Source organism: Solanum dulcamara, chromosome 12, assembly GCF_947179165.1.
Source record: "Solanum dulcamara chromosome 12, daSolDulc1.2, whole genome shotgun sequence".
NCBI lineage: Eukaryota > Viridiplantae > Streptophyta > Magnoliopsida > Solanales > Solanaceae > Solanum > Solanum dulcamara.
The window spans coordinates 3,985,401-3,996,185 of NC_077248.1; the positions used below are offsets into that span (position 1 = coordinate 3,985,401).

Sequence of the window (10,785 nt, forward strand, 5' to 3'; positions counted from 1 at the left end):
ACTACATGATCTAACTTTCTAAATTTTTTATGTTGAAATTGTTACTACTCAAAGTATATCGATCAATTAATTACAAAATGGGTAGGTTCTGTGTGTCTATCTATCTATCTACACACACAACATATACATTGATAGTGTATATTGTGTATATCTTGATTATGTTAATAAATAAATTTTATCGAACCATACATATTGATAGATTTTCCTTCTATATTTTCAATATAATCAATTAGACATCATCAAGATCTAGTAAAAAAACAAATCGTAGGATATTCTTTACTTAAATTAATCAAAGTATTTAATTAATTAATAGTTCAAAATAAAAAAAAAAAATCACTTAGAGAAAACATGGCCGTCACTAGGCAAAGATTCTGCTGACCAAGACCCCTCCAACAGGATACGAAAGAACTCCTTAGCTAAAGAAATAGTCAAATTCCTTTAAAGGATCTATTTTGCCTCATATAAAAAAAAAATCACTTGTTTTTAATGGAAATCATGTAGTCAGAGATCTTCATTCTCTTGCCTAATCATTTATTAAATGATTAAGATAAATTATATCAACACGTATGACATATGTATTGCTTTTTTATCCGTAAAATATTTTAATTTTATCGAATATATAATCAAATATTATCTAATAGTAATAAAATTTTATTCAAACATTAATACACGGTTTCTGTTATTACTCCCGACAAAAACTCTCAACCAAAATACCCCTTTCTCTTGCTTAGCAACAGTAGTGAAATTCCAAAATTCACCTTTTTTCTTTTCCTCTCTAAATCATCCCACATTTCCCTCTGTTACAAGAACTAGAGAGAAAAGAAAAGGAAAAAATAATAATCAGAAAAAACAGTTTACAAATTCACAAATTTTGGAAGAAAAAAAAAATAATCAGAAAAGGGTTTTCAATTTCTCCTCTTTTCTCTCTCACATGTTTAATTTTCCTTTTCCCTCTTTTCTTTCTCTATCTCTGTATTTTTCATTTTTCCCTCGCTTTCCTCGATATCTTCAATTCTCCGGGAAGCTGGAACGATAATTTCCATTTTTTCCGGTAGAATTTCACCTCCGTTTCTCAGCTACAGCTATCCCGTATGATTTTCAGGTACCTTTAATTTTATGATCGTGTTTTTGTTATTTTTTTTTTATCAATTTATATATGCAAATGTGCATCGATTTGCATTTGGTGGAATTTATTTTCTCTCGTTTGGTTTTTCATATAAGGAGACAATAAAGCGATATATTACTGATACAACATTTTGTTTCGGGTATAAAACTGCCTAATTTATGTGAAATGTGTAGTTTTTTTTTTTCCGATAACGAGAATTGTTTTGTACAGAATGAAATGCGGAAATAGATATAGGTATTATCAACATTGGTAGGATAAAGCTAAATTTGGCTTTGCTGTTGCACGTAGCAATCGTAATTGTCACATTTTGCTCTAGATGGTCAATTTGACTAATTTTTGAAGCTAAATTAGATTAGATTAATTTAATAATTCTAAATTATAATTTAGATATTAAAAATTTATAGGAAAAATACTATAAGTTGTAATTTTTTTCATATCAAGATGATGAAAATATGTATCTATTGTTTTTACTTTCTAATTACAATTTGTGACAAGTATTTTGGGATGGAGGGAGTATTAATTATTGTTGATGTCCAGCTTTTTCTTTTTCTTTTTCTTTTTTGGAGTACATCAATGTGAACCTAACTCTAGGATATTGTGCATAGGCTTGGGATTGAAAAAAATGTGGGTGTTTTTGCAGGAATTTGTATTCTGTTTTGCAACTGAGGGAAGGAGGAATTCATCCTATGTGAAGCTGAGGGGTATACGTATACATACATTAACATTTTATCTAAGAGGGAGGGATTGAGAGCTTGTTGTACAGGATTAATTGTCTTTTGGTTTGTGAAATTTCTGTTTTTTTTTCCTGCTTTCATTTCTAATTCTATTTGAGGGATTAATTTCTGAATTGATGCTCGACGATTGATTGGATGTGCATTAGAATATGGATTCTCAAAATTCGGCCCCAACGACCAGCCAGGTCAACTGTTGTGACTGCGGATGCAGCAGTTGTTCTGCAATGAACAGGTCCTATTCAGGGACTTGGCTCCGATCTGTGAAGCGAAAATTTGATGAATATAATGAGGATAAGTTTATTATCCCAGGCTTTATCTTACCTCTAAATGCTCGTATTGAAATTGAAAATGAATGTACAGCACTTAGGGAAATGGTAAGTAAGCAACAACACACAATTCAGGATTTAAGTGCTGAGTTGGAGGAAGAACGAAATGCATCTTCCTCGGCTGCGAATGAGGCCATGTCCATGATTTTGAGGTTGCAAGGAGAAAAGGCAGAGGTTCAGATGGAATTTAAACAATTCAAGAGGTACACTGAGGAGAAAACGGCACATGATCAGCAGGAGATTAATGCGTTGGAGGATTTATTATACAAGAGGGAGCAAACAATTCAATCATTGACTTGTGAGGTGCAAATGTATAAGCATAGAATGATGAGCTATGGGCTAACAGAATCTGAGGCTGAGGGTGATCGTGAGACAGAAAAGGGCCGTTTTAGTCGAAACAATAGTATGTCTGAGACTATCAATGGGCAATTCGAAGTTCCTCCATTTGATTACCCTCCATTGAAATGCACTATTAATGAGAATCAAGTATACACAGAATTTGATAATGAGGTTGTTGATGTTGAGAAATATGCATTTGAAGAGACCCCACGTTCATGCGACCAATTGCGCGATTTGGAGCATAGGATCAATCAACTGGAGAGGACACCAAGAAGCACTGATGGGGATCTTTTCAAGAACAACATACTTGAAAAAGTGATAGTTGGTCATTCCCCAAGGAGGAATAGACATCTTAGAAAATTTTCAACTGACAGTGTAGGATCTCCCTTCATTACAAATAAAGAAATTAACTCAGATTTCATCTCAGATTCTCCAAGGCTCGGTGGAAGTATTAGAAAAGTAGAATATTCACAAACAGAAGAGCGTTCAAACTTGAGGAAGGTGGATAATTCATCAGAAATTGGAGATGACATGAGTGACCGAGTTTACACAATTGATTCTGTACATCAGGGGGCTGGATATAATGGTGTGTCAGAACTCAAGGCTTCAGCCGGAATGGTTGACGACTATACCCCGAGGGATTCATTAAATAATACAGATTTTGGAGATCCAGAAGTCACAAAGTTGTATTTTAGACTCCAGGCACTTGAGGCTGACCGGGAATCAATGAGACAGGCTATGATTGCTATGCGGACTGATAAAGCGCAGGTGATATTGCTCAAGGAGATTGCTCAGCAGTTATGCAAAGAGATGACCCCAGCCGTGAGGAAACCTGCGAAGAAGCCATCTGTAATTGGGAGCTTTTCATTCATGTCTGTATTCAAGGTATGGTATTAATGTGTGTTAACTTTACGGTTTGCAGTAACTTCGTTTTCTCAGTTACAATGATACTTATGGTCTTTGTCTTCTGGGTTATTGGCTCATTTCATGGACATTTAGTAGCAATTTTGTTACTGTAAACATATACTCCCTCCATTTCAATTTTGTCTTAGTTTGACTTGACACGAAGTTTAAGAAAATAGACAAGACTTTTGAATCTTGTGGTGTTAAACTAAAAATGTGTGTAATGTACCAAAATGCCCTATTGTAAGTGTTTCTGCATGTGACGTTTAAGATTTTTTTTGGGTTATCTTTAATGCCTAAGTTATGTAAGTATACAATGTATTAGAAAGGTTAATACATAGAACACTCTTTTGTCATTGTGCTACTTAATTTTATGTGCTTGAGTTCTTGTTGCAATTATCTAAAAACAAAAAAGGTTTGAGTTCTTTCGAGTGCTTTATTTCATGCAAGATGGTGATTCATTTGCTGCACACTCTGAATATAGTGCTGTGAGAATCTGTCTTCCCTTAGCTTTCTTCTTGGTGAAACTTTGGGGGCATTCTTTGTCTGCTTTGTGTATTAAGATAAACCATTTAGAATTTAGGATGACGAATAGAACATTTTCTGCTGAGCATGGAACGTGAGAAACCTTCAGTCACCTAAAAAGAAAAAAACTGAGAATGAATTGGGTTGTGTCTCTTTCTTAAACCTCTACCAGACCTTGAGTTAGCTTTTGTGGTCATTGTCTTTTTCTTATTGGATCAATTATGACTGAGGTTTGGTGTGGCTCAGAGCTGCTGTTTGGAACAATTTATGTTTAAGATGTTTTAATAAGTTTTATCCGAGTACACTTAATCTTCAATCAAGTCACCAGATTATATCATATGAATTAGTGTCTTGGGCTTATGTCTAATCAAGAAGTCCATTCTCAAATGGGAAGATCTGTTCCTAACCCATGTAATCCCAAAGTTTTAGCAGAATCACGTTTCAAAAGGCGAGTAGACAAAGGTTTTTTGTAAGGTCATTATGACATCACTTGGATCTTGATGCATTTTCACAGGCATCTTCCTGTATAGCTATGTTTGTCCATATTGACATGGATAGTTGGTACAGAGATCCCTTCTTTAGTTAATTTAGGTGGGCCACTTGGACTCTAAACAAATGGGCTAGGACTAATTCTTTATTTCCTGTGAGGCGAAGGGGTTCTAGGGTCAAAATATCACAAGTACCATTTGATTTTTCTTCAATTACATTGATGATGCTAAAAGTGAACAAGGTAGACCTAAAATCATGTAATTAAGTTGTCCTAAAAGGCCTACAATCTCTAGAATCAATGCGGACCTAGCTTAGAATAATACATGGGGTAATTAATAGCAAACCAATTTGTTTTATTCTGACCTCAAATTTCTTACTCGTCTTATTCCGTCTTCCCACCATTTCTTATTTGGTCCTCCTGTTTCTGTGTCGTCTTCTGATTAGGGGTGCTCACGGTTCGGTTTGGATCGGTTTTTAATTAAAAAATAACCAAACCAATTGAGTCGGTTTTTCAAATTGTCAAATCAAACCAAACCAAACGATATCGGTTTTTACTATTCGGTTTTTGTCGGTTTTTATCGGTTTTTTCGGTTTTTTCGGTTTTTATCGGTTTTTAAAATACCTTGTAGTCACTATTTGAATAAACATAAAATAAATTTCAAAAGTATTTTCTTATTATAAATTTCATTGTAGCCAGTAGCTACTCGCCAAGATTGACGCATACATGTTTAATAATAGAGAATGACTCACCTAAAGTTTTACTATTTGTAATTGTGAGTAGCTTTTCTGTGTATGAAGTCTATATTTTATTTATTTTTACTTTATTTAGTATAATTCAAAAGAATGGCCAAGATCAAAAATATAAAAAATCAATATAAATTGTATTTTTTTCATAAAAAAATTAAAATACACACACATATATATACAAATTTAATTTTTAAAATATGTATATATAAAGTCGGTTTGGTTCGGTTTTTTCGGTTTTTTTTAGACTTGAAACCAAAACCAAACCAAATATAGTCGGTTTTTAAATTTAAAAACCAAACCAAATCAAACCAAATAAATGTCGGTTTTTTTTTCCGGTTTGGTTTGGTTATCGATTTGGTTCGGTTTTTTGATTTTTCGTGTTCAGCCCTACTTCTGATTTATACCTAAGCTGATTTATTTTATATTCTTTTTTCTTCAGTGGATCACATGCTTTGTTTTATGGAGAAGAAAAGCACGCAGATGCAAGTGAGTTGATCATTGCAATTTGGTTTCTTTTCAATAAATTGTTTCTATACTGCTTCAACTTCCTATGATTCTCTTACCTTAGAAAAGAAAGCAACTACCTATTTCCCTTTCTGTTTGCTCGAGTTTAGTTGTTTGTTTGAGCAATTTCTAACATTCTATTAAATCTTGATGCTTGTTTAGGTACACATTTGGATCGTCGACCAACAATTCAGGTTTGCTAATGCTTTTAGACAAGGGATCTCGCGTGGGGCAGTGGAGATGTCTGATGAGCACGCAGGTGTAAAACCAGCTCCTATCAGTCCACATCGATCACTGAAGACTGTATCATAAATTTCAGTACGAAATGGATTGTAGTCAGATTGATTGCTTTTTCATATTACTTTCTCTTTCTCCCCCTTGTATTCCTTGCTGCTGCAAATCGTGGGTTCACTCTGCACTGTGTTCTTCCGCTTGATTCTTTGAATTGTAACATTTGGCTGAACCAGTGTCATCGAAGATATAGATGTTCCACTGCCAGTTTGGAACTTGTGAATAATTGTGATTATATATGGCTTGGTTGGATTCTGCTCAAGGTTTTCTTTTTCTTTTTTCCTGTATATTACAATTTGTGAATGGTTTTTTTCTCTTGTTACTTTTTTTTTTGGGTTAATCAGATGTTTGTGCGTATTGCACTTTTGTATTCGTTCTCTAAGAACTTCCTTCTTTTATTCATCTAGACTTTTAGTCCAAGACTGAATAAAGCGTGATGAATAAGACTAAGGCGTGTTAATGAACTTTGGCGTTAATAAGCATGTAAAAATTACTATGACATAATATATAAATAGATATCGAAATTTGATTTTACATGTCACTTCAAGTCGTCTCTATTGAAATAATCATTTAGACACCTCTAAAATTTATATATTATATTCGTATTATGAACAAAATTTATGTGACATGTCTCTCAAATTGAAGTACTTACTTGACAATTGAGGCTAAATTTGAGTGTTGTTCAAGTATTATGCCAAAAAATAAACGCAAGAGAAAGGGAAAAAAAGTACTAAAAAGACCACGTTTGGCTGCATTGAAGGGTTGTACGTTCTGGTGAAGAAAAAAAGTATTGTACGTTTCTCCTCTTTCTTACAGAAACTACAAATTATACTTCCAGTGCACAACCTGGCCTTGGTGCCGCCGAAACAATGCTGGGTTCCAAGAGCTTGATATTCAAGAAGCAAAAAAGAAAGACAAAAAATGGCAAGATTAAGAAATCAAAGAGAATTTCTGTTTCAGCAAAAGAACAAACGGTGGCCGAACCTTACCAAATAGTACCAGAAGAAGAAGACGAAGGTTTCAGCTTGAAAGCCTCAGCACAATCAGATTCCCACGGAGTTCAGCCACTTGGGAATCTTTATTTCAACCCATCATCTCATAATTCAAGAAACACTGGTCTAGGTAATCTTCAGACTTTGACTGATGAGCTTGTTCTTGATATTTTAGGTCTTTTGGAAGGTACCCAATTAGGTATTTTGTCAACTGTAAGCAAAGGTTTCTATATTTTCTGTAATCATGAACCTCTTTGGAGGAATCTTGTATTGGAGACTTGTAAAGGTGGGTTCTTGTTTAAAGGGTCTTGGAAGTCTACTTTTGTTAGTGCATATAGGCCTTCATTTCCAGTTTTGAGTTTTGGTTTGAAAGTTAGAGACTTTTATTCTGATTACTTGTTTCAGAGTTGGCTTTGTGCTAATCTTGAAATGAAACCTGAATGGCTAGAAAGGGATAATATAGCAAGGAGGAAAGGGATTTCTCTTGATGAGTTTGTGATGAATTTTGAGGAACCAAATAAGCCGGTTTTGTTAGAAGGGTGCTTGGAGAATTGGCCTGGATTGGAGAAATGGAATAGGGATTATCTGATTGAGAAATGTGGGGATGTGAAATTTTCAGTAGGGCCAGTGGAGATGAAGCTTGAAGACTACTTTAAGTACTCTGATCAAGTGAGGGAAGAAAGGCCCTTGTATCTGTTTGACCCAAAGTTTGCGACGAAAATTCCTCAATTAGGAAAGGATTATGATGTCCCGATTTACTTCAATGAGGATTTGTTTAGTGTTTTGGGTAGTGAGAGGCCAGATTATAGGTGGATTATAATTGGACCTGCAGGGTCCGGCTCGTCATTCCACATTGATCCAAATTCTACCTCTGCTTGGAATGCGGTAATCAAAGGATCCAAGAAATGGATATTATTCCCCCCTGATGTGGTGCCACCAGGGGTTCATCCAAGCCCTGATGGTGCAGAAGTAGCAAGTCCTGTTTCAATTATAGAATGGTTCATGAACTTTTATAATGCAACCAAGAATTGGAAAAAGAGACCTATTGAGTGTGTCTGCAAGGCGGGTGAAGTTATCTTTGTACCTAATGGATGGTGGCATTTGGTCATCAATTTAGAGGATTCAATTGCCATTACCCAGAACTTTGTTAGCAGGTATGCTACTTTTGTCTCCTATATTTCTGTCACTTGATAAAATTTGATATTGTTTTCATTCTTGCTGACAAATTATATGTACTAGTTGTTAGTAAACTGTATTAGAAAATAGTAAAAACAGTAAGGACAACTAAAGGTCATAAAACACAGAATCTGAAAAATTAATGCAGAAACAAAATCGAGCCCACTGAATGCACAGTGTGTCCTTAGGGAAATTATTCCCCTCAAAGTACCCGAGGTTTTGGAATCTTTCCTCCCAGGATAGAACGATTTACTCACCAAAGTAGAGGTACTGCAAATCTTTGATGACTGCGAACCACTTGAAGGATGTATATCACACGATTTTAGGAAGTGCAGAAAGAAGAAGAAGAAGATGTTATTTCAGAATTTTCGTATGGAACATTCTGAGGATTAACAGATATATATAGACTGTTTACACCTTTTAAGAAAAGGCACCTGTTGGGAAAAGGTTTGCATGTTGAGAAAAGGTTTGCAACTTTTCGGACAGGTTGCAACCTTTCAAAAGCCGAGCCGAGCCGAGCGAGCGACGACGACGACGGCGCGAGGGGAGACCCTCTTCTTGACCCTTTAGCAACATGAAGGAGTGCTTCTACTTTTAAGTAGGAGACCTTTCATTTCCACCACCTATGTGGGACCAAAGCTTATTTAATAAAGCAAAAGAGAACATATCATTTCCTCTCCACTTCTTTTTCCCTCAATTTCCCATTCAACCTATCAATTAAACCCAACACTAGTTTCCTTCATAGCATGTAATGGTTCTGTTTTATAAGGAGGTGGACACCAAAGGTAGATAAATGTGAAAGCTCACTATTGATTTAGTAGCTGTAACTCAGTATCACATATACTCCAGGTTAAGCTCATTAACTCACGAACGTTTGCTTGTTTAGATCTTTTATCACTGTAAGCCTTTCCACTCATATGATAGTTTTGGATAAACCACCTTAAAGCTTGACATTTTTTTACTGATAAAAGACCTAAACAAGCAAACTTTAGTGAGTTAATGAACTATGGTGACACATTTTTGTAGTATTGGATTGAACGTTTTTTGTGGTCTTCTTTTTAAGAGAAGATACATCTTCAATGTTCTATTCTTTCTCCCCTTTCTTCTAATCCTTACAAGTCAGGATTAATTCAGTTAAACCACGACAACCTTATTAGTTGAAGCTTTGTTCTCAAACACACATATGCATAATCATGCTTTACTGAGTTTTGCTTTACTTCATGGTGAACGAGTTCTGATGTTGATGCCTATCTGGGAGAGAGAGTTGTATCATCGGTTTTGCAGCCTTAATTTTGCAGTTTTTGTTGTGCCCTAGACATGTAACATGATCTCTTTTGTAGCTATTACTTTCATTTGCATCTAGTTGGTGCCTTTTTTATTACAACTACTTCATCTTAAAAAAAATTCTTTCCTAGACATGTAGAAGTAGTTATTTGTTGAGTGCACTTGGTTCAAACTTGGCATGAGAATTTTTCAGGGCAACACTCTGAGCCCTGCATTTGTGTCTGTTTAGGATCACCACCGATATTTTCTGAGACAACTCTCTTCATCCCTTTTTGTGTCTGTTTAGGATCTCCGTTGAAATTTTCATGACAACTCTCTCCTTCCTGGTGTGTCCATTTAGGATCTCCAGTGAGTTTGGAGAGGAAAACTCTTTCAGATTTCACCTGGATTCCCTTGCTCTGTTCAATATCTATTTTTTGGGGTATTTTTCAACTGTCATTTCGTCTTGCAGGAGGAATTTAGTGAACGTTTTGGAATTTCTGAAAAGGCCAAATGCTTGCACTCTTGTGTCTGGAACAAGCGATAGAGTCAATTTGCATGACAAATTTAAGAATGCCATTGACGCATATCTTCCTGGTGCTATTGATGAGTTGACTCTGAAAGCCGAGGAGAAAGCAGCCCAGGAGAAGAAACCTTCCTTCTGGGAGTCAGTCACTGATTCTAACGCAGGCGCTTTCAGATTTTCTTTTTGATGAAAGGCCAGTGATGAAATCTTCACCAGTCAGTCCCGAGGCGATGGACTCTTACCAATCTTCTGCACAAACAGATGACGCTGCAAGAATGAAACTTAGTGTTTGTTCACTTGACAAGAGGGATTATTAAGGTAGTTATTGACATTTTATTCATTGATCTTGTATGCAGGGAGGCTCAATATACCATTTGTTTTCATTAAGATTAACATTGATCTTGTAGGCAGGGGAGGCTTAATATACCATTTGTTTTCATTAAGATAAAGACGTCTCAGTCTATCTCAATTTGAATTATTAAGATGTTGTCTCTAAGACTTTGTTTTTCAACATCTCAATGTGCATGATAGGAAAAAGGTCAAAAATACCCCTCCACTTGCGATAATTTTTTCCTTTTTATTCTACTTGGCCTAATATAAACTTGTATTTTACATATAAATATAATTAACATTCAAATACAGAAGGTGAAGCAAAATTTGAAGTTTACCATTTTAAACTTTCCATCACGACAAAGCTCATTAACTTTGAGGTAAAACTTGTATCTGTATTCAAAAAAGATATTTAATATGCGGTAATCTCTATCTAGAGGCCAATATATATAAAAAAAATTATGGTTCAAAACTCATATATGGATTTTTTTTTTAATTTCGATTCAGTTTACCA

The 10,785-nt window shown here is 35.2% G+C and overlaps 2 protein-coding genes across 2 annotated transcripts; both read left to right on the forward strand.

Moving 5' to 3' along the window:
* Positions 1-718: 718 nt before the first annotated feature.
* Positions 719-6,217, forward strand: LOC129876044 (myosin-binding protein 7-like). Its single transcript, XM_055951332.1, has 4 exons — positions 719-1,102; positions 1,767-3,410; positions 5,629-5,675; positions 5,856-6,217. The coding sequence occupies exons 2-4, from the start codon at positions 2,010-2,012 to the stop codon at positions 5,956-5,958; spliced, it is 1,551 nt and encodes a 516-aa protein (XP_055807307.1). The 5' UTR covers positions 719-1,102; positions 1,767-2,009; the 3' UTR covers positions 5,959-6,217.
* A 388-nt stretch (positions 6,218-6,605) lies between these two features.
* On the forward strand, positions 6,606-10,390 carry LOC129876045 (arginine-specific demethylase JMJ22). Its single transcript, XM_055951333.1, has 2 exons — positions 6,606-8,130; positions 9,888-10,390. Exons 1-2 carry the CDS (start codon positions 6,854-6,856, stop codon positions 10,126-10,128), a joined length of 1,518 nt encoding a protein of 505 aa, XP_055807308.1. The 5' UTR covers positions 6,606-6,853; the 3' UTR covers positions 10,129-10,390.
* The last annotated feature ends 395 nt before the right edge of the window (positions 10,391-10,785 follow it).